Below are 25,000 nucleotides of genomic sequence, written 5' to 3' on the forward strand. Positions count from 1 at the left end.
GGGGATAGAGTATGGACGGTAGGGGTAAGGGTAGAGTATAGGGAATAGAGGATAGAGAATAGAGGATAGGAGAAAGAGGGTAAGGGATAGAGGATAGGGCATGAGGGGTAGATCATAGAGGATGATAGAGGATATAGGATAGAGGATAGAGGATAGAGGATAGGGTATAGAGGATAGAGGATAGAGGATAGGGTATAGAGGATACGGTATAGAGGATAGAGGATAGAGGATAGGGTATAGAGGATAGAGGATAGAGGATAGGGTATAGAGGATAGGGTATAGAGGATAGGGTATAGAGGATAGAGAATAGAGGATAGAGGATAAGGTATAGAGGATAGGGTATAGAGGATAGATGCAAGGGGATAAGGGATAGCGGATAGGGGACAGGGGATAGAAGCTAGGGGATAGGGGATAGAGGATACGTGCTTGGGGATAGAGAATCGAGGGTAGGGGTCAGAGATAGGTGAGAGGGGATAGTATAGGGAGGGTAGAGGGAGTGTAGAGTGTAGAGGATAGGGTACAGAGGACAGGAGATAAATGACAGAGGTTAGGGGATAGAGGAATAGAGGATAGTGGATAGAGGTGAGGGGATCGAGGATAGAGTATAGAGAATTGAGGATAGGGGATAGGGGATAGAGTATAGAGTATAGAGAATAGGGCATAGAGGTTAGGGGATAGAGGACAGGTGATAAAGGGTAAGTGATAGATAGGGCATGAGGGGTAGATGATAGAGAATAGAGAATAGGGGATATAGGATAGGAGAAAGAGGGTTAAGGAAAGAGGTTTGGGGATGGGGTAGAGAACAGAGGATATAGAACAGAGGATAGGCGATAGGGGATAGAGGATAGAGGATAGAGGATGGAGGATAGAGAGTAGAGTATAGATGATAGAGAATAGGCGATAGGGGATAGAGGAAAGAGGATAGGCAAAAGGGGATAGAGGATAGAGAATAAAGGAAATAGGATAGAGGATAGGCAAAAGAGGATATAGGATAGAGTATAGGGGATATGGAATAGAGTATAGGGTATAAAGGTCAGTAGATAGAGGGCAGATAGGGTATGGAGAATAGAATATATGGGATAGAGTATAGGAGGTAGAGGGTAAAGGAAAGATGTTTGGGGTAGAGGATAGAGGATATAGGGTAGAGGATAGGCGATAGTGGATTGAGGATAGACTATAGAGGATAGAGATTAGAGGATAGACGATAGGCGAAAGAGGATAGAGTATAGGAGATATGGGATAGAGGATTGGGGATAAAGGACAGGGGATAGAGAATAGAGGAAAGGCGACAGAGAATAGATAGGGTTTAGGGGATATGGGATATGTAATAGACGATAGAGGATAGGCGATAGGGGATAGAGGATAGGCGATACGGGATATAGTATAGAGGCTAGGCGATAGAGGACAGAGGAAAGAGAATAGAGGAGAGAAAGAGATGAACATCTCTCGATGAACAGAGAACTGGGGAGACTACTGGAGGAAATTAAGAGAGAACTTGAGAGACTACTGGAGGAAATGCACAGAGAACTGGGGAGACTACTGGAGGAAATTAAGAGAGAACTGGGGAGACAACTGGAGGAGACAAACAGAGAACTGGGGAGACTACTGGAGAAAATGAACAGAGAACTGGGGAGACTACTGGAGGAGCATATCAGAAAACTGGAGAGACTACTAGGGAAATGAAGAGAGAACTGGGGAGACAACTGGAGGATATAAACAGAGAACTGGGGAGACTACTGGAGGACATGAACAGAAAACTGGGGATACTACTGGAGGAGCATAACAGAGAACTCGGGAGACTACTGGGGGAAATGAAAAGGGAACTGGGGAGACTACTGAAGGTGTTTAAAAGAGAACTGGGGAGACTACTGGAGATAAACAGAGAACTGGGGAGACTACTGGAGGTGTTTAAAAGAGAACTGGGGAGACTACTGGAGATAAACAGAGAACTGGGGAGACTACTGGAGGTGTTTAAAAGAGAACTGGGGAGACTACTGGAGGAAATGAACAGAGAATTTGGGAGACTACTGGAGGAAATGAACAGAGAACCTGGGAGACTACTGGAGGAAATGAACAGAGAACTTGGGAGACTACTGGAGGAAATGAACAGAGAACTGGGGAGACTACTGGAGGAGATGCACAGAGAACTGGGGAGACTACTGGAGGAAATTAAGAGAGAACTGGGGAGACAACTGGAGGAGACAAACAGAGAACTGGGGAGACTACTGGAGGAAATGAACAGAGAACTGGGGAGACTACTGGAGGAGGATATCAGAAAACTGGAGAGACTACTGGGGAAATGTGTAAGGGTTTTCCTGTGGTGAAGTAGAGGCAGACCAAAACGCAGCGTGGTTATATTGATTCATGTTTAATAAAAACAGATAAACATGAACACTACAAAACAATAAACGTGGAAAACCAAAAACAGCCCTATCTGGTGCAAAACACAGAGACAGGAACAATCACCCACAAACAAACAGTGCAACCCAGGCTACCTAAGTATGATTCTCAATCAGAGACAACTAATGACACCTGCCTCTGATTGAGAACCATACTAGGCCGAAACATAGAAATACCCCAAAACATAGAAAAACAAACATAGACTGCCCACCCAACTCACGCCCTGACCATACTAAATAAATACAAAACAAAGGAAATAAAGGTCAGAACGTGACAGTACCCCCCCCAAAGGTGAGGACTCCGGCCACAAAACCTTAACCTATAGGGGAGGGTCTGGGTGGGCGTCTGTCCACGGTGGCGGCTCTGGCACGGGACGCAGACCCTACTTCACCATTGTCTTAGTCCGCTTTATTGTCCGCCTGCGTGGCTTTCTAACCATGGCCACCCCTCTCAATGACCCCACTGGACAGAGGGGCAGCTCGGGACAGAGGGGCAGAAGCTCTGGACAGAGGGGCATAAGCTCGGGACAGAGGGGCGGAAGCTCTGGACAGAGGGGCAGAAGCTCTGGTCAGAGGGGCATAAGCTCTGGACAGAGGGGCAGAAGCTCTGGACAGAGGGGCAGAAGCTCGGGACAGAGGGGCAGGGGCTGTGGCACCTCTGGACTGAGGGGCTCTGGCGCCTCAGACTCCGGCAGCAGCGCCGGACAGGCGGGAGACTCCGGCAGCAGCGCCGGACATGCGGGAGACTCCGGCAGCAGCGCCGGACATGCGGGAGACTCCGGCAGCAGCGCCGGACAGGCGAGAGACTCCGGCAGCAGCGCCGGACAGGCGGGAGACTCCAGCAGCAGCGCCGGAAAGGAGGGAGACTCCGGCAGCAGCGCCGGACATGCGGGAGACTCCGGCAGCAGCGCCGGACAGGCGAGAGACTCCGGCAGCAGCGCCGGACAGGCGGGAGACTCCAGCAGCAGCGCCGGACAGGAGGGAGACTCCGGCAGCAGCGCCGGACATGCGGGAGACTCCGGCAGCAGCGCCGGACAGGCGAGAGACTCCGGCAGCAGCGCCGGACAGGCGAGAGACTCCGGCAGCAGCGCCGGACAGGCGGGAGACTCCGGGAGCAGCGCCGGACAGGCGGGACCACCTGCAGGGAGGAGACAGAGAGACAGCCTGGTGCGTGGGGCTGCCACAGGAACCACCAGGCTGGGGAGACCTTCAGGAGGCTTGGTGTTAGGAGGAGGCACCTGAAAGACCGGGCTGTGGGGGAGCACTGGAGCTCTGGTGCGCAACCTTGGCACCACTTCCCCCAGGCTGGACAACTACTCTAGCCCGGACCCTCCAGAGTGCAGGCACAGGTTGAACCGGGCTGTGGGTAAGCATGGGAGATCTAGTGCTTACTACACGCACCTCTCCCTTAGGCTCCACTCCCATATTTGCCCGGCACGAGCGGAGCGCAGGCAGAGGACGCACTGCCTCCCAGCGCCCCGGAGACACAGCACGCAGAGCCGGCGCAGGATACCCTGGACCAAAACAGCGTACCGGCGACCAGACCCGCTGAGCAGGCACCATACGCCCTGGCTCGATGCCCACACACGCATGGCACTCACGCATGGCACTTTCGGGGGGCTACCCTATAGCGCACCGGGCTATGGGCACGCACTGGCGACACCGTGCGCTTAACCGCATAACACGGTGCCTGACCAGTAATGCGCTGCTTATAATAAGCACGAGGAGTGAGCTCAGGTCTGCTACCTGGCCTCGTCTGCCCCCCCCCAAAAATGTTTTGGGGCTGCCTCTCGTACCTGTCGCACTGCCGTGCTGGCTTCGCCAACCTCATTCTCCTGTAACCTTCCTTGCACTTCTCCATCGAATCCCAGGCGGGCTCCGGCACTCTCCCTGGGTCGACCGCCCACCTGTCTATCTCCTCCCAAGTTGTGTAGTCCAGATTCTGCTCCCATGTCCCGAAATTCTGACCTCGCTCTTGCTGTTCCTTCTTCTGCTGCTGCTTTTGCTGCAGCTGCTGTTTACCACGCCGCTTGGTCCTGTTGTGGTGGGTGATTCTGTAAGGGTTTTCCTGTGGTGAAGTAGAGGAGGACCAAAACGCAGCGTGGTTATATTGATTAATGTTTAATAAAAACAGATAAACATGAACACTACAAAACACCCAACTCACGCTCTGACCATACTAAATAATGACAAAACAAAGGAAATAAAGGTCAGAACGTGAGAAAATGAAGAGAGAACTGGGGGGACAACTGGAGGATATAAACAGAGAACTGGGGAGACTACTGGAGGACATGAACAGAAAACTGGGGATACTACTGGAGGAGCATATCAGAGAACTCGGGAGACTACTGGGGGAGATGAAAAGGGAACTGGGGAGACTACTGGAGGAGATGAACAGAGAACTTGGGAGACTACTGAAGGTGTTTAATAGAGAACTGGGGAGACTACTGGAGATAAACAGAGAACTGGGGAGACTACTGAAGGTGTTTAATAGAGAACTGGGGAGACTACTGGAGATAAACAGAGAATAATATATAAATATAATAATATAATATATGCCATTTAGCAGACGCTTTTATCCAAAGCGACTTACAGTCATGTGTGCATACATTCTACGTATGGGTGGTCCCGGGAATCGAACCCACTACCCTGGCGTTACAAGCGCCATGCTCTACCAACTGAGCTACTGGGGAGACTACTGAAGGTGTTTAAAAGAGAACTGGGGAGACTACTGGAGATAAAAAAAGAGAACTTGGGAGACTACTGAAGGTGTTTAAAAGAGAACTGGGGAGACTACTGGAGATAAACAGAGAACTGGGGAGACTATAGGAGGAGATGAACAGAGGGGAGACTCACACTGCCTGAGAATAGTGCTGTGGTAGGGGTAGGGTAGAGGGCTACGTATGTGCATGCGTGCATCCCTGCGTCAGGGTACGTGTGTCTCGTTCAATTTCCTGTATGTTTTGGCTGGAGCTCAGTGACAATGAATCTGCCTCTGTCTGTCTGTAAATATGTGCTCCAGTCTGCTTCTGCTGGATGCTGCCAGCCAGGTCAAATTAATTAGAGTGTTAGATGAGCTCTGTGTTAGATTAGCTATGGGAGGAGGAGGCTAGACAGACAGTGTACTCACACACACACACAGGTCAGGAGTGCAACCATATGTCTAGTCCAATACTGCAGTCTATGTTGGTTTGCAGTGTGCAGCAAGCTAACCTCTGCCTAGTGTGTGTGTGTGTGTGTGTGTGTGTGTGTGTGTGTGTGTGTGTGTGTGTGTGTGTGTGTGTGTGTGTGTGTGTGTGTGTGTGTGTGTGTGTGTGTGTGTGTGTGTGTGTGTGTGTGTTTCTGTATGAAGAAACAACAAACACACCAGCTAACACAAGACACTGGAGACACTGCAGAATACGGTAACACACAACTAAACCAGTGTCCCCTTTTGCTAATAAAATCAGTAAAGGAAAGCAGGGAACACTTAATCACCCTCTCTCTCCTCCTCTACCTCTACACTTAATCACCCTCTCTCTCCTCCTCTACCTCTACACTTAATCACCCTCTCTCTCCTCCTCTACCTCTACACTTAATCACCCTCTCTCTCCTCCTCTACCTCTACACTTAATCACCCTCTCTCTCCTCCTCTACCTCTACACTTAATCACCCTCTCTCTCCTCCTCTACCTCTACACGTAATCACCCTCTCCCTCCTCCTCTACCTCTACACTTAATCACCCTCTCTCTCCTCCTCTACCTCTACACTTAATCACCCTCTCTCTCCTCCTCTACCTCTACACTTAATCACCCTCTCTCTCCTCCTCTACCTCTACACTTAATCACCCTCTCTCTCCTCCTCTACCTCTACACTTAATCACCCTCTCTCTCCTCCTCTACCTCTACACTTAATCACCCTCTCTCTCCTCCTCTACCTCTACACTTAATCACCCTCTCTCCTCCTCTACCTCTACACTTAATCACCCTCTCTCTCCTCCTCTACCTCTACACTTAATCACCCTCTCTCTCCTCCTCTACCTCTACACTTAATCACCCTCTCTCTCCTCCTCTACCTCTACACTTAATCACCCTCTCTCTCCTCCTCTACCTCTACACTTAATCACCCTCTCTCTCCTCCTCTACCTCTACACTTAATCACCCTCTCTCTCCTCCTCTACCTCTACACTTAATCACCCTCTCTCTCCTCCTCTACCTCTACACTTAATCACCCTCTCTCTCCTCCTCTACCTCTACACTTAATCACCCTCTCTCTCCTCCTCTACACTTAATCACCCTCTCTCTCCTCCTCTACACTTAATCACCCTCTCTCTCCTCCTCTACCTCTACACTTAATCACCCTCTCTCTCCTCCTCTACCTCTACACTTAATCACCCTCTCTCTCCTCCTCTACCTCTACACTTAATCACCCTCTCTCTCCTCCTCTACCTCTACACTTAATCACCCTCTCTCTCCTCCTCTACCTCTACACTTAATCACCCTCTCTCTCCTCCTCTACCTCTACACTTAATCACCCTCTCTCTCCTCCTCTACCTCTACACTTAATCACCCTCTCTCTCCTCCTCTACCTCTACACTTAATCACCCTCTCTCTCCTCCTCTACCTCTACACTTAATCACCCTCTCTCTCCTCCTCTACCTCTACACTTAATCACCCTCTCTCTCCTCCTCTACCTCTACACTTAATCACCCTCTCTCTCCTCCTCTACCTCTACACTTAATCACCCTCTCTCTCCTCCTCTACCTCTACACTTAATCACCCTCTCTCTCCTCCTCTACCTCTACACTTAATCACCCTCTCTCTCCTCCTCTATCTCTACACTTAATCACCCTCTCTCTCCTCCTCTATCTCTACACGTAATCACCCTCTCTCTCCTCCTCTACCTCTACACTTAATCACCCTCTCTCTCCTCCTCTACCTCTACACTTAATCACCCTCTCTCTCCTCCTCTACCTCTACACTTAATCACCCTCTCCCTCCTCCTCTACCTCTACACTTAATCACCCTCTCTCTCCTCCTCTACCTCTACACTTAATCACCCTCTCTCTCCTCCTCTACCTCTACACTTAATCACCCTCTCTCTCCTCCTCTACCTCTACACTTAATCACCCTCTCTCTCCTCCTCTACCTCTACACTTAATCACCCTCTCTCTCCTCCTCTACCTCTACACTTAATCACCCTCTCTCTCCTCCTCTACCTCTACACTTAATCACCCTCTCTCTCTCTCCTCTACCTCTACACTTAATCACCCTCTCTCTCCTCCTCTACCTCTACACTTAATCACCCTCTCTCTCCTCCTCTACCTCTACACTTAATCACCCTCTCTCTCCTCCTCTACCTCTACACTTAATCACCCTCTCTCTCCCTCCTCTACCTCTACACTTAATCACCCTCTCTCTCCTCCTCTACCTCTACACTTAATCACCCTCTCTCTCCTCCTCTATCTCTACACTTAATCACCCTCTCTCTCCTCCTCTATCTCTACACGTAATCACCCTCTCTCCCCTCCTCTACCTCTACACTTAATCACCCTCTCTCTCCTCCTCTACCTCTACACTTAATCACCCTCTCTCTCCTCCTCTACCTCTACACTTAATCACCCTCTCCCTCCTCCTCTACCTCTACACTTAATCACCCTCTCTCTCCTCCTCTACCTCTACACTTAATCACCCTCTCTCTCCTCCTCTACCTCTACACTTAATCACCCTCTCTCTCCTCCTCTACCTCTACACTTAATCACCCTCTCTCTCCTCCTCTACCTCTACACTTAATCACCCTCTCTCTCCTCCTCTACCTCTACACTTAATCACCCTTTCTCTCCTCCTCTACCTCTACACTTAATCACCCTCTCTCTCCTCCTCTACCTCTACACTTAATCACCCTCTCTCTCCTCCTCTATCTCTACACTTAATCACCCTCTCTCTCCTCCTCTACCTCTACACTTAATCACCCTCTCTCTCCTCCTCTACCTCTACACTTAATCACCCTCTCTCTCCTCCTCTACCTCTACACTTAATCACCCTCTCTCTCCTCCTCTACCTCTACACTTAATCACCCTCTCTCTCCTCCTCTATCTCTACACTTAATCACCCTCTCTCTCCTCCTCTACCTCTACACTTAATCACCCTCTCTCTCCTCCTCTACCTCTACACTTAATCACCCTCTCTCTCCTCCTCTACCTCTACACTTAATCACCCTCTCTCTCCTCCTCTACCTCTACACTTAATCACCCTCTCTCTCCTCCTCTACCTCTACACTTAATCACCCTCTCTCTCCTCCTCTATCTCTACACTTAATCGCCCTCTCTCTCCTCCTCTACCTCTACACTTAATCACCCTCTCTCTCCTCCTCTACCTCTACACTTAATCACCCTCTCTCTCCTCCTCTACCTCTACACTTAATCACCCTCTCTCTCTTCTCTCACCCTCTTCGCTCCCCTTTTCCCCTCTCTCTCCTCCTCTCCCTCTCCTCTTTCCTCCACTTCCTCTCCCCCCTTTTCCCCTCTCTCTCCTCCTCTCCCTCTCCTCTCTCCTCCACTCCCTCTCCCCCTAGTCCTCCTTCTTTCCATTTTTAAAACATTGTATAACTATACATTTTTGCCTCCAGTAAGGATTTGGGTCTCCATTCAAATAAAGGACCTACATTGCTCATTTCAATATAAATTAGGTATAGAGGGAATATATTTCTCTCTCTCTCTCCCCTTTTCTCTATCCCCCTTTCTTTCTCTCTCCCTCTCTCTTAATCTTCCTCTAGTTCTCTTTCTCTCTCTCCCTCTCTTCACTCCTCCCACTCTCTCTCTCTTTTTCTCTCTCTCCCTACGCCTCTCCCCCTCCGTCCCCCAGCTCCAAGACAGAGAGAACGCGGTGTTAGGTGTGTCAGCAGAGCTGGATCAGGTGAGGGCCAGCCTGGGTGAAGAGACAGATCACTGCCAACAGCTCCAGGACCATGTCTTACAGCACAGTCAGGATGAGAGTAATATTGTTGTTTCTTACTTTCATTCCATTCAGCTTCCTCCCCCTCTCTTCCTCCGTCTCCTCCATCTCTTTCTTCCTTTTCTATGTCCTTCCTTCCTTCCTTTCCCTCCTTCCCTTCCTCTGTACATGGCCAAACTGTATGAACATGTGTGTGACTGTCATGTGTAGATCAGTAGAGTAAACAGTGAAGACAACAGTACGCCTCAGCTAGAAGGCTCTGGTTTCTGTTGCAGCACATCTGGCTCTGTTTCTCTGACCAATCCTCCCTCTGATCTCTCACACACACAGTCACACACAAACGTATGGAAAATGCAGGCACGCACACCCGCACACTGCAACTGTAGCTCTGCAACTGACCATTTCCTGTTCCTGTGTGTGTGTGTGTGTGTGTGTGTGTGTGCGTCAGAAGAATTCTCCGAACAATAACAGTTTTCTGCTCCCTAAGCGTCCTAACATGAGTACAGCTGAGCAAATAGACTAAACAGTTCCCTCCCTTCATCTCTCTCTCTCTCTCTCTCTCTCTCTCTCTCTCTCTCTCTCTCTCTCTCTCTCTCTCTCTCTCTCTCTCTCTCTCTCTCTCTCTCTCTCTCTCTCTCTCTCTCTCTCTCTCTCTCTCTCTCTCTCTCTCTCTCTCTCTCTCTCTCTCTCTCTCTCTCTCTCTCTCTCTCTCTCTCTCTCTCTCTCTCTCTCTCTCTCTCTCTCTCTCTCAGAAGGACTCTCTACATAAGCGATGGTAACTGCTCGGCCTCCGACCGCCATGCACTACACAGGGTAGTGTGTACGGCCCAGTACATCACTGGGGCCAAGTTTCTTCCATCCAGAACCTCTATATCAGGCAGTGATACCAGGCGGTGTCAGAGGGAGGTCCTAAAAATTGTCAAAGACTCCTGCCACCCTAGTCATAGACTGTACTCTCTGCTACCGTACGGCAAGCAGTAGCAGTGCACCAAGTCTAGGTCCATGAGGCTTTTAATCAGCTTCTACCCCCAATCCACAAGACTGCTGAACATCTAATCAAATGGCTACCCAGACTATTTGCATTGCCCTGCCCCCCCCCCCAGCATGCCGCTGGTACTCTCTGTCATGATCTATGTATAGTCACTTTAATAACTCTACCTACATTACTTCAATTACCTCGACTAATCGGTGCCCCCGCACATTGACTCTGTATCGGTAACCCCTGTATATAATCTTGTTTTTATTTTACTGCTGCTCTTTAATTACTTGTTCCTTTTATTTCTTATTCGTGTTTTTTAAACTGCATTGTTGGTTAGGGGCTTGTAAGTAAGCATTTCACTGTAGGTATTCACTGTAGGTATTCACTGTAGGCATTCACTGTAGGTATTCACTGTAGGTATTCACTGTAGGCATTCACTGTAGGCATTCACTGTAGGTATTCACTGTAGGTATTCACTGTAGGCATTCACTGTAGGCATTCACTGTAGGCATTCACTGTAGGTATTCACTGTAGGTATTCACTGTAGGTATTCACTGTAGGTATTCACTGTTGTATTCAGCGCATGTGACTATTACAATTTGATTTTATTTGAGATACAGACAGACAGACAGACAGACAGACAGACAGACAGACAGACAGACAGACAGACAGACGTAGAGAATTACTGAAAGATCAAACATCAAAAGATCCCCTTTTCAAAAGAACCCACTCACATCTAACTGATCACACAATGTAATAAAGTATATAACAGTAATTCTTCAAATTGCTAACTCTTTTATAATGCACAGATTAAATTTTATTTGATTACAATGACATTCCGCCGGGTTGACCTTGGAACCAAATTACATTTCCCCGTAATAAAGATGATTCATTTGTAGACAGACTCAGTAAATATCCTCAAACAGATGCAAAGCTAAAGTGACACACACACACACACACACACGTGCACTCACACACACACACACACACACACATACGTGCACTCACACACACACACACATACGCGCACTCACACACACACACACACACACACACACACACACACACACACACACACACTTACTCCACTGTCTTTTCTGTCTCTGGATCAATATAATATAATTTCACTGAACTTGTACCCATAATTCATAAACAGAATGATCGTTATAAATATTATGAAAAAGATCACTCATATTACCTTGATGAAACTTGGCATACTGCACAGACAATTAGAGAGACTCGCAAATTAAAACAAATACGGAACTAGGTATATTATTGTAGCTAGCATGTATCATGTTTCAGGCTGAGATGTGTAACCTGTTGTTGTGTGTATCTCAGCTCCTCCACCACACTCTCTTCGTGTCCCTGGAGCCGATGTCTCCATGGCAACGCAGTAGTTCTGTTTAAAGATGGACGCCTTCTCCATGGCAACGCAGTAGTTCTGTTTAAAGTTGGACACCTTCTCCAAGGCAATGCAGTAGTTCTGTTTAAAGATGGACGCCTTCTCCATGGCAACGCAGTAGTTCTGTTTAAAGATGGACGCCTTCTCCATGGCAACGCAGTAGTTCTGTTTAAAGATGGACGCCTTCTCCATGGCAATGCAGTAGTTCTGTTTAAAGATGGACGCCTTCTCCATGGCAACGCAGTAGTTCTGTTTAAAGATGGACGCCTTCTCCATGGCAATGCAGTAGTTCTGTTTAAAGATGGACGCCTTCTCCATGGCAACGCAGTAGTTCTGTTTAAAGATGGACGCCTTCTCCATGGCAATGCAGTAGTTCTGTTTAAAGATGGACGCCTTCTCCATGGCAACGCAGTAGTTCTGTTTAAAGATGGACGCCTTCTCCATGGCAATGCAGTAGTTCTGTTTAAAGATGGACGCCTTCTCCATGGCAACGCAGTAGTTCTGTTTAAAGATGGACGCCTTCTCCATGGCAACGCAGTAGTTCTGTTTAAAGATGGACGCCTTCTCCATGGCAACGCAGTAGTTCTGTTTAAAGATGGACGCCTTCTCCATGGCAACGCAGTAGTTCTGTTTAAAGATGGACGCCTTCTCCATGGCAATGCAGTAGTTCTGTTTAAAGATGGACGCCTTCTCCATGGCAACGCAGTAGTTCTGTTTAAAGATGGACGCCTTCTCCATGGCAATGCAGTAGTTCTGTTTAAAGATGGACGCCTTCTCCATGGCAACGCAGTAGTTCTGTTTAAAGATGGACGCCTTCTCCATGGCAACGCAGTAGTTCTGTTTAAAGATGGACGCCTTCTCCTCCTGGCCTGAGTCATGGGTGTGATTTCCCTCAGGTCCTCCTGGAGGTTCTTCATTTGTTATCTCAGTCTTTCCTCAGTATCTTCAATCTACACCCACAGTAATACAAAAAACATCACATTGGATATGATAGACTGAAAGACACAAAGATGGAAACAATATCATGAGTCACAATGTGCTCACAATGAGAAACACAATGGGAATTATATCTAATAGTTATTAAAGTTGACCTTATTCTAACACAAGCTCAAAGAACTCAATAGCCTGCTGTGGCACACGCTGAGTAAGACACATGCACTGTACTTTATAATCATTGCAACAGCAACTCACCCATAAGGATGTTAGAGGCTGCAGCCCACTTGTGATTGGTCAAAAATAATAATCATTTGATTTGAAATGTGATAATGAAATTAATTACCCAGCTATAGTATTTTTGAGAAACCATTTTCGGGGTCAAATGTACCAGTTATCTACCTTTGATAAGCAGCTAGCTAGATAGTTATCTCACATGTCAATTTCAAGTCTTTCTAAAATAATATCTGAATAACTCGGAAATATAAAGTTATTTCAGAAAGAAAGTTCATTGGTGTTTCAGAGATGAGGCCTTGTGGTTACTTCCCTACCTGATAGCAGTGGTATTTGATAGCTATGGTGGGAGGTGATGAGAGGATTGTGTTCGGTTTTTACATCTTTATTTACTTAGCGCACAGGTGTCAAACTCATTCCATGGAGGACCAAGTTGCTGCGGGATTTCACTGCTCCCTTGTACTTGATTGATGAATTAAGGCCACTAATTAGTGACTCATTTACATTACATTTACATTTAAGTCATTTAGCAGACGCTCTTATCCAGAGATTGGTGCATTCACCTTATGACATCCAGTGGAACAGCCACTTTACAATAGTGCATCTAAATCTTTTAAGGGGGGTGAGAAGGATTACTTTATCCTATCCTAGGTATTCCTTAAAGAGGTGGGGTTTCAGGTGTCTCCGGAAGGTGGTGATTGACTCCGCTGTCCTGGCGTCATGAGGGAGTTTGTTCCACCATTGGGGGGCCAGCGAACAGTTTTGACTGGGCTGAGCGGGAACTGTACTTCCTCAGTGGTAGGGAGGCGAGCAGGCCAGAGGTGGATGAACGCAGTGCCCTTGTTTGGGTGTAGGGCCTGATCAGAGCCTGGAGGTACTGAGGTGCCGTTCCCCTCACAGCTCCGTAGACAAGCACCATGGTCTTGTAGCGGATGCGAGCTTCAACTGGAAGCCAGTGGAGAGAGCGGAGGAGCGGGGTGACGTGAGAGAACTTGGGAAGGTTGAACACCAGACGGGCTGCGGCGTTCTGGATGAGTTGTAGGGGTTTAATGGCACAGGCAGGGAGTCCAGCCAACAGCGAGTTGCAGTAATCCAGACGGGAGATGACAAGTGCCTGGATTAGGACCTGCGCCGCTTCCTGTGTGAGGCAGGGTCGTACTCTGCGGATGTTGTAGAGCATGAACCTACAGGAACGGGCCACCGCCTTGATGTTAGTTGAGAACGACAGGGTGTTGTCCAGGATCACGCCAAGGTTCTTAGTGCTCTGGGAGGAGGACACAATGGAGTTGTCAACCGTGATGGCGAGATCATGGAACGGGCAGTCCTTCCCGGGAGGAAGAGCAGCTCCGTCTTGCCGAGGTTCAGCTTGAGGTGGTGATCCGTCATCCACACTGATATGTCTGCCAGACATGCAGAGATGCGATTCGCCACCTGGTCATCAGAAGGGGGAAAGGAGAAGATTAATTGTGTGTCGTCTGCATAGCAATGATAGGAGAGACCATGTGAGGTTATGACAGAGCCAAGTGACTTGGTGTATAGCGAGAATAGGAGAGGGCCTAGAACAGAGCCCTGGGGGACACCAGTGGTGAGAGCGCGTGGTGAGGAGACAGATTCTCGCCACGCCACCTGGTAGGAGCGACCTGTCAGGTAGGACGCAATCCAAGCGTGGGCCGCGCCGGAGATGCCCAACTCGGAGAGGGTGGAGAGGAGGATCTGATGGTTCACAGTATCGAAGGCAGCCGATAGGTCTAGAAGGATGAGAGCAGAGGAGAGAGAGTTAGCTTTAGCAGTGCGGAGCGCCTCCGTGATACAGAGAAGAGCAGTCTCAGTTGAATGACTAGTCTTGAAACCTGACTGATTTGGATCAAGAAGGTCATTCTGAGAGAGATAGCGGGAGAGCTGGCCAAGGACGGCACGTTCAAGAGTTTTGGAGAGAAAAGAAAGAAGGGATACTGGTCTGTAATTGTTGACATCGGAGGGATCGAGTGTAGGTTTTTTCAGAAGGGGTGCAACTCTCGCTCTCTTGAAGACGGAAGGGACGTAGCCAGCGGTCAGGGATGAGTTGATGAGCGAGGTGAGGTAAGGGAGAAGGTCTCCGGAAATGGTCTGGAGAAGAGAGGAGGGGATAGGGTCAAGCGGGCAGGTTGTTGGGCGGCCGGCCGTCACAAGACGCGAGATTTCATCTGGAGAGAGAGGGGCGAAAGAGGTCAGAGCACAGGGTAGGGCAGTGTGAGCAGAACCAGCGGTGTCGTTTGACTTAGCAAACGAGGATCGGATGTCGTCGACCTTCTTTTCAAAATGGTTGACGAAGTCATCTGCAGAGAGGGAGGAGGGGGAGGAGGATTCAGGAGGGAGGAGAAGGTGGCAAAGAGCTTCCTAGGGTTAGAGGCAGATGCTTGGAATTTAGAGTGGTAGAAAGTGGCTTTAGCAGCAGAGACAGAGGAGGAAAATGTAGAGAGGAGGGAGTGAAAGGATGCCAGGTCCGCAGGGAGGCGAGTTTTCCTCCATTTCCGCTCGGCTGCCCGGAGCCCTGACTCCCCACACCAGTTTGTCTCGGGCTTAATTGAAAGGAAAAAGTAAAAACATACAGACACTTGGCCCTCCTTGGAATGAGTTTGACACCCCTGGGCTAGCTCATCATGCTGTTTGACATTATGTTAAAACTAGCTATCCCCAGTTAGATAATGTCTTCACTTGTTGAATTTCAATTTTGCTCGTTGCATTCTCCCTGGTGCACTTAGTTCATGAGCTGGCTTCTTATTCTAAATAGTTTAATCTGTTCATAACAGTTCATAACAGTTCCAGCACGTGCAGCAGTGGTCATTTGGTTTTTGACATGCAAAAGTGAAATTGATGTATTCATGCTGTTGATAAAATGCACAGACTGTTTTATATACAGTGGCTTGAGAAAGCATTCTCAATTGGAATGAGATCTGGGCTTTGAGAAAGCCATTCCAATACATTTAAATGTTTCCTCTTAAACCACTCGAGTGTTGCTTTAGCAGTATGATTAGGGTCATTGTCCTGCTGGAAGGTGAACCTCCGTCCCAGTCTCAAATGTCTGGAAGACTGAAACAGGTTTCCCCCAAGAATTTCCCTGTATTTAGCGGCATCCATCATTCCTTCTAATCTGACCAGTTTCTCAGTCCCTGCCGATGAAAAACATCCCCACCCCTTCACTGTGGGCATGGTGGTCTCGGGGTGATGAGAGGTGTTGGGTTTGTGCCAGACATAGCGTTTTCCAAAAAGCTCAATTTTAGTCTCACCTGACCAGATGTCCTTCTTCCATATGTTTGGGGAGTCTCCCACATGCCTTTTGGAGAACACCAAATGTGTTTGCTTATATTTGTCTTTAAGGAATGGCTTTTTGAGCCCAGCTCTGTGGAGTGTATGGCTTAAAGTGTTCCTATGGACAGATACTTGATTCTCCGCTGTGGAGCTTTGCAACTCCTTCAGGGTTGTCTTTGGTCTATTTATTGCCAAGGGGGATGAATACTTTGCAAGGCACTGTATCTTCTCAAAGAAACTACCAGTTGTTAAAAATTTGGCATCATATTTCCGTCATGCTGCTTTGTTGACAATTCCAGCCACCTGGCACCCCGTGTATTCAGCCAATCAGCAGCCGCCACTGATTCATTGGTTGTCAGAGTTGACCATATATGAGTTGAATTGTACAAATCTATCCTTTGAATAACCCTGTCTTTGATGTGGTTAGAGTGAAACGCAACGTACCAACATAACACAATGATAGAGATGGGAAAATGTAATTAAACAAATGTTTATTACCAAAGGATGCCTTCTCAGTCTGACTATTTCCACGGGCCATACACGTGTACACGCACTCTTTTCATCTCTATCAGACAGATCCAGTAATACTGTACACTCCTAGTTTTACATGTGGGCCATCGATGTTATCTCACATGTGGGAGTTGAAGACTCCCTCTAAGGAATGGAAACACAGCTGGTCTACAGACAGAGGTATGCAATCCATCAGTCACTGAAGAACACACAGGAACTAAATTCGCCTTTCTGGAAACAATGTCTTCACACATATCTCATTGAATATAATTGAGACCGTTCTCATTGTTTGTTGTTGAGTGTAAATATTTTACTGTTTGGTGTTGATCACTAAAGAGACAACGTGTGGTATATTAGTGAAGAGTGGAACTGCTGGTCGATGCAGCTCCTAGAGAATCATCGTCCTATCGTTCTTAGTCTGGTGAAATTGTCCGATCCTTCTTATTCTAATACTCAGATGGATTCAGGAAGTGAAATCTGACTAATCCTTGTGTTAAACTCAGAGCCAGCCCACCTTTTAGAGATCAGTGTTAAACTAGACTAACTTCATTAATCCAACTAACCGTTACATTTTTGAGTTAAAAGTCGACAGATTGAGTTAATCCTGTCCTAACACAGATCCGCCAGTAGGTTAACTCCTTTAGTACTGACATAAGGCAGACCAGTTATAGTCCTGCCAGTTGGTTTAATTAACTAAAGATCAACACATGACAGGCTAATACCAGAGAAAGAGAGAGACAAGAGGAAAGAGAAAGAAGGAGAGAGAGAGAGGGAAGAGAGAGAGAGGGAAGAGAGAGAGAGAGAGAGAGAGAGAGAGAGAGAGAGATAAATGTCCTGTTTTGCACCAAGCTTTTTCAGAGAAGTACAACAACTTCCCTCTAATTCAAATGAAGAAAACAAAACTGCCAAGTTTGGTTCAATTGTTTTGAAACTGTGGATTTAAATTATCAAATTCCATAATTACATATTGTCAATAGTTCTTGGACTTAAATGATAAAAAATGTTGTGTTTGTGTACGTGTGTGTGTGTTTCTGTGTGTGAACATCCTATGAACCGTCTCCCTCCCTTCTATCTAGTTGAATCTATTTATTGTAAAAGAGTGTGTGTGTCGTTCCCAACACAAGCAGACAGTGTGTGAGTTAAACCCAATCACACAGCATCACACTGATCAAAGACAACACCATCCCTCGACACAGACACAGACACAGACACAGACACAGACGCAGAGGCAGACGCAGACGCAGACGCAGACGCAGACGCAGACGCAGACGCAGACGCAGACGCAGACGCAGACGCAGACTCAGACTCAGACTCAGACTCAGACTCAGACTCAGACTCAGACTCAGACTCAGACTCAGACTCAGACTCAGACTCAGAGACAGAGACAGAGACAGAGACAGAGACAGACACAGACACAGACACAGACACAGACACAGACACAGACACAGACACAGACACAGACACAGACACACCTTCTCCAGAGCCTCCTAGTGACCTCTCTGACCAGTACTCTCTGATCTTGGCTTGGGATTGGCTGAGTGAGCTCAGAGGAGGCCTGATCTAATTGGCTGCTGAGCAGGAGGTGCCTGTGGCTCCAGCATTCCATGTTGTCTCTGTGGTTCTGTTTCAATGAGATTGGAGGGTAGCAGTTCTATGGACACAGTCTGTGACTTCCCCTGGACACAGAGGGTTAGTGTGTGTGTGTGTGTGTGTGTGTGTGTGTGTGTGTGTGTGTGTGTGTGTGTGTGTGTGTGTGTGTGTGTGTGTGTGTGTGTGTGTGTGTGTGTGTGTGTGTGTGTGTGTGTCTGATGCTGTGCTATACAAAGTATTGCCTACTAAAATGCTATTGGAGGAGAGATGCGCTCTTGCTGTTGAATGTAAAATAGGCTACAGCATTAACGGGGGGAGGGAGAGGAGAAGCCCATATTTTCCTATAGTAGGCCTATCTTACCACTGGGCTACATTCTGACAAAATAGGCCTATGCCATATGAGCCTGCTAATGTAACCTTCTGGACCTTCTAAACTGTTGAGACCCAAACAGATCCAAATGGCTGTAGGCCGATGCAGTTATCTCCACCTGAAACAAAAGAGGATGTTTGAGCGGTTTATTCAAATTAGCCTGCATCACTACAGTTTATAGGCTATTGACAATAACTGTGTCCTCACTTGATAACACTAATACATTCCTCATTGCACGGTGTTGTGGTAGCCCAGGTAAAAGAATTGTCTTTGTCAAAAAAAGTCGGCCTAATCAATAGTGGAGCTTTGCGTGCCCAGGGACCACAGAGTGCAGCCTGGATGAACGCACTACAGATTTACCATTTCATCATCTGTGAACTTCTTTTTCTTGCACTTTGACAGGTAATTATTTAGCCTATAGCTCTACTACAGAGCTAATGAATGGCCTAATATCTAGTTAATATTTAGCCTCTCTCTTCCACCTGTTCCCATACACAACAGGATAACATTTAGCCTCTCTCTTCCACCTGTTCCCATACACAACAAGACAACATTTATCCTCTCTCTTCTAGCTGTTCCCATACACAACAAGATAACATTTAGCCTCTCTCTTCTAGCTGTTCCCATACACAACAGGATAACATTTAGCCTCTCTCTTCTAGCTGTTCCCATACACAACAGGATAACATTTAGCCTCTCTCTTCTAGCTGTTCCCATACACAACAAAATAACATTTAGCCTCTCTCTTCCACCTGTTCCCATACACAACAAGATAACATTTATCCTCTCTCTTCCACCTGTTCCCATACACAACAAGATAACATTTAGCCTCTCTCTTCTAGCTGTTCCCATACACAACAAGATAACATTTATCCTCTCTCTTCCACCTGTTCCCATACACAACAGGATAACATTTAGCCTCTCTCTTCCACCTGTTCCCATACACAACAAGATAACATTTAGCCTCTCTCTTCCACCTGTTCCCATACACAACAGGATAACATTTAGACTCTCTCTTCTAGCTGTTCCCATACACAACAGGATAACATTTAGCCTCTCTCTTCCACCTGTTCCCATACACAACAAGATAACATTCAGCCTCTCTCTTCCACCTGTTCCCATACACAACAGGATAACATTTAGCCTCTCTCTTCCACCTGTTCCCATACACAACAAGATAACATTTAGCCTCTCTCTTCCACCTGTTCCCATACACAACAGGATAACATTTAGCCTCTCTCTTCTAGCTGTTCCCATACACAACAGGATAACATTTAGCCTCTCTCTTCTAGCTGTTCCCATACACAACAAGATAACATTTAGCCTCTCTCTTCCACCTGTTCCCATACACAACAAGATAACATTTAGCCTCTCTCTTCTAGCTGTTCCCATACACAACAGGATAACATTTATCCTCTCTCTTCCACCTGTTCCCATACACAACAAGATAACATTTAGCCTCTCTCTTCTAGCTGTTCCCATACACAACAAGATAACATTTAGCCTCTCTCTTCTAGCTGTTCCCATACACAACAAGATAACATTTAGCCTCTCTCTTCTAGCTGTTCCCATACACAACAGGATAACATTTATCCTCTCTCTTTCACCTGTTCCCATACACAACAGGATAACATTTAGCCTCTCTCTTCCACCTGTTCCCATACACAACAAGATAACATTTAGCCTCTCTCTTCCACCTGTTCCCATACACAACAAGATAACATTTAGCCTCTCTCTTCTAGCTGTTCCCATACACAACAGGATAACATTTAGCCTCTCTCTTCTAGCTGTTCCCATACACAACAGGATAACATTTAGCCTCTCTCTTCTAGCTGTTCCCATACACAACAAGATAACATTTAGCCTCTCTCTTCCACCTGTTCCCATACACAACAAGATAACATTTAGCCTCTCTCTTCCACCTGTTCCCAAACACAACAGGATAACATTTATCCTCTCTCTTCTAGCTGTTCCCATACACAACAGGATAACATTTAGCCTCTCTCTTCTAGCTGTTCCCATACACAACAGGATAACATTTATCCTCTCTCTTCTAGCTGTTCCCATACACAACAGGATAACATTTATCCTCTCTCTTCTAGCTGTTCCCATACACAACAGGATAACATTTAGCCTCTCTTCCACCTGTTCCCAAACACAACAGGATAACATTTAGCCTCTCTCTTCCACCTGTTCCCATACCTAACAGGATAACATATAGCCTCTCTCTTCTAGCTGTTCCCATACACAGCAAGATAACATTTAGCCTCTCTCTTCCACCTGTTCCCATACACAACAGGATAACATTTATCCTCTCTCTTCCACCTGTTCCCATACACAACAGGATAACATTTATCCTCTCTCTTCCACCTGTTCCCAAACACAACAGGATAACATTTATCCTCTCTCTTCCACCTGTTCCCATACACAACAGGATAACATTTAGCCTCTCTCTTCTAGCTGTTCCCATACACAACAAAATAACATTTAGCCTCTCTCTTCCACCTGTTCCCATACACAACAAGATAACATTTATCCTCTCTCTTCCACCTGTTCCCAAACACAACAGGATAACATTTATCCTCTCTCTTCCACCTGTTCCCATACACAACAGGATAACATTTATCCTCTCTCTTCTAGCTGTTCCCATACACAACAGGATAACATTTATCCTCTCTCTTCCACCTGTTCCCAAACACAACAGGATAACATTTATCCTCTCTCTTCCACCTGTTCCCATACACAACAGGATAACATTTAGCCTCTCTCTTCCACCTGTTCCCATACACAACAAGATAACATTTAGCCTCTCTCTTCCACCTGTTCCCATACACAACAGGATAACATTTAGCCTCTCTCTTCTAGCTGTTCCCATACACAACAGGATAACATTTAGCCTCTCTCTTCTAGCTGTTCCCATACACAACAAGATAACATTTAGCCTCTCTCTTCCACCTGTTCCCATACACAACAAGATAACATTTAGCCTCTCTCTTCTAGCTGTTCCCATACACAACAGGATAACATTTATCCTCTCTCTTCCACCTGTTCCCATACACAACAAGATAACATTTAGCCTCTCTCTTCTAGCTGTTCCCATACACAACAAGATAACATTTAGCCTCTCTCTTCTAGCTGTTCCCATACACAACAAGATAACATTTAGCCTCTCTCTTCTAGCTGTTCCCATACACAACAGGATAACATTTATCCTCTCTCTTTCACCTGTTCCCATACACAACAGGATAACATTTAGCCTCTCTCTTCCACCTGTACCCATACACAACAAGATAACATTTAGCCTCTCTCTTCCACCTGTTCCCATACACAACAAGATAACATTTAGCCTCTCTCTTCTAGCTGTTCCCATACACAACAGGATAACATTTAGCCTCTCTCTTCTAGCTGTTCCCATACACAACAGGATAACATTTAGCCTCTCTCTTCTAGCTGTTCCCATACACAACAAGATAACATTTAGCCTCTCTCTTCCACCTGTTCCCATACACAACAAGATAACATTTAGCCTCTCTCTTCCACCTGTTCCCAAACACAACAGGATAACATTTATCCTCTCTCTTCTAGCTGTTCCCATACACAACAAGATAACATTTATCCTCTCTCTTCTAGCTGTTCCCATACACAACAGGATAACATTTAGCCTCTCTCTTCTAGCTGTTCCCATACACAACAGGATAACATTTATCCTCTCTCTTCTAGCTGTTCCCATACACAACAGGATAACATTTATCCTCTCTCTTCTAGCTGTTCCCATACACAACAGGATAACATTTAGCCTCTCTTCCACCTGTTCCCAAACACAACAGGATAACATTTAGCCTCTCTCTTCCACCTGTTCCCATACCTAACAGGATAACATATAGCCTCTCTCTTCTAGCTGTTCCCATACACAGCAAGATAACATTTAGCCTCTCTCTTCCACCTGTTCCCATACACAACAGGATAACATTTATCCTCTCTCTTCCACCTGTTCCCATACACAACAGGATAACATTTATCCTCTCTCTTCCACCTGTTCCCAAACACAACAGGATAACATTTATCCTCTCTCTTCCACCTGTTCCCATACACAACAGGATAACATTTAGCCTCTCTCTTCTAGCTGTTCCCATACACAACAAAATAACATTTAGCCTCTCTCTTCCACCTGTTCCCATACACAACAAGATAACATTTAGCCTCTCTCTTCCACCTGTTCCCATACACAACATGATAACATCTAGCCTCTCTCTTCTAGCTGTTCCCATACACAACAAGATAACATTTATCCTCTCTCTTCCACCTGTTCCCATACACAACAAGATAACATTTAGCCTCTCTCTTCTAGCTGTTCCCATACACAACAAGATAACATTTAGCCTCTCTCTTCCACCTGTTCCCATACACAACAGGATAACATTTAGCCTCTCTCTTCCACCTGTTCCCATACACAACAAGATAACATTTAGCCTCTCTCTTCCACCTGTTCCCATACACAACAGTATAACATTTAGCCTCTCTCTTCTAGCTGTTCCCATACACAACAGGATAACATTTAGCCTCTCTCTTCTAGCTGTTCCCATACACAACAAGATAACATTTAGCCTCTCTCTTCCACCTGTTCCCATACACAACAAGATAACATTTAGCCTCTCTCTTCTAGCTGTTCCCATACACAACAGGATAACATTTATCCTCTCTCTTCCACCTGTTCCCATACACAACAAGATAACATTTAGCCTCTCTCTTCTAGCTGTTCCCATACACAACAAGATAACATTTAGCCTCTCTCTTCTAGCTGTTCCCATACACAACAGGATAACATTTAGCCTCTCTCTTCTAGCTGTTCCCATACACAACAAGATAACATTTAGCCTCTCTCTTCTAGCTGTTCCCATACACAACAGGATAACATTTATCCTCTCTCTTCCACCTGTTCCCATACACAACAGGATAACATTTATCCTCTCTCTTCCACCTGTTCCCATACACAACAGGATAACATTTAGCCTCTCTCTTCCACCTGTTCCCAAACACAACAGGCTATAGTCTACGCACGTCTCTCCGCAATATACCATTCCTGTTCTCGTGAAATCTCAGGAAAGCCATAGGCGACAAAACCTATAGGACATTTATTTTGATACTTTTTGAAAACTAAGCCTAATAGCCTATTTGGGAAAATGAACAGGCTTTTACTAATTCCTGAATGTGAAAACGGACAACAGCATAGAAAATGCCTTTCGGGGAACGTTGAGGAGAGGAAGCATAGTGTTGTGACCACTTTGAGCTGGCTATGATAACATTGTTACACTGATGCATTGCAAATAGATGCACAGGATTGTTCGACATGAGCATGATGAAAAAATACACACAAAGGAATTGGGAACCATAAGACAAATGGAAATCACTTGCAAACCACAAGAGCAGTGATGGAATGACAAGCTATAAAAGATGTACAGGCTAAACAATGTTTGTTGTCGAATTGCTACATTTAAAATACAAGTTACTATATTATTTTTCATTACGCCTACAGTACATGCACATTGAAGTGTTATTTGCATTCATCACTATGACAATGAACACCCTGAAAGCACTGAATGGTCTGAACCAGTATCTGTGTGTTGGAGACCTCATGAATGTTGGTATTACAGACTCAGACAGAGAGGTTGAAAATGCTAGTGAAGACACTTGCCAGTTGGTCAATGCATGCTTGCAGTTCACGCCCTGGTAATCCTTCTGGCCCTGTGACCTTGTGAATGTTGACCTGTTTAAAGGTCTTACTCACATCGACTACGAAGAGGATGATCACACAGTGGTCTGGAATAGCTGGTGCTCTGATACATGTTTCATTGTTATTTGTCTCGATGGGAGCATAGAAGTAGTTTAGCTCGTCTGATAGGCTCGTGTCACTGGGCAGCTCTCGGCTGTTCATCCTTTTGTAGTCTGTAATGGTTTGCAAGCCCTGCCACATCCAACGCATGTCAGAGCCGGTGTAGTACGATTCGATCTTAGTCCTGTATTGACGCTTTGCCTGTTTGATGGTTCGTCGGAGCGCATAGCGGGATTTCTTCTAAGCTTAGAGTCCAGCTCCTTGAAAGCGGCAGCTCTGGCCTTTAGCTCAGTGCAGATGTTGCCTGTAATCCATAGCTTCTGGTTGGGGTATGTACGTTCGGTCACTGTGGGTATGACGTCATCGATGCACTTATTGATGAAGCCAATGACTGATGCGGTGTACTCCTCAATGCCATCGGAAGAATCCCAGAACATATTCCAGTCTGTGCTCGCAAAACAGTCATCTGACCACTTTTTTATTGACCGAGTTACCTGTGCTTCCTGCTTTAATAACCTCTTAGGGATAGTGAG

At 46.4% G+C, this 25,000-nt stretch overlaps 1 protein-coding gene across 1 annotated transcript in view; it reads right to left on the minus strand.

Annotated features, from left to right (window-relative positions):
• Window positions 1–11,120: 11,120 nt before the first annotated feature.
• The window catches only part of LOC127916152 (uncharacterized), a 14,518-nt gene continuing 638 nt past the window's right edge, over window positions 11,121–25,000 (minus strand). Inside the window, exon 2 of the mRNA XM_052497507.1 lies at window positions 11,121–12,662. Coding sequence (XP_052353467.1) covers window positions 11,602–12,534 — 933 coding nt within the window. The 5' untranslated portion in view covers window positions 12,535–12,662 and the 3' untranslated portion in view covers window positions 11,121–11,601. The remainder of the gene's footprint in view (window positions 12,663–25,000) is intronic.

This window comes from Oncorhynchus keta, chromosome 4 (genome assembly GCF_023373465.1).
Source record: "Oncorhynchus keta strain PuntledgeMale-10-30-2019 chromosome 4, Oket_V2, whole genome shotgun sequence".
NCBI classification, from domain to species: domain Eukaryota; kingdom Metazoa; phylum Chordata; class Actinopteri; order Salmoniformes; family Salmonidae; genus Oncorhynchus; species Oncorhynchus keta.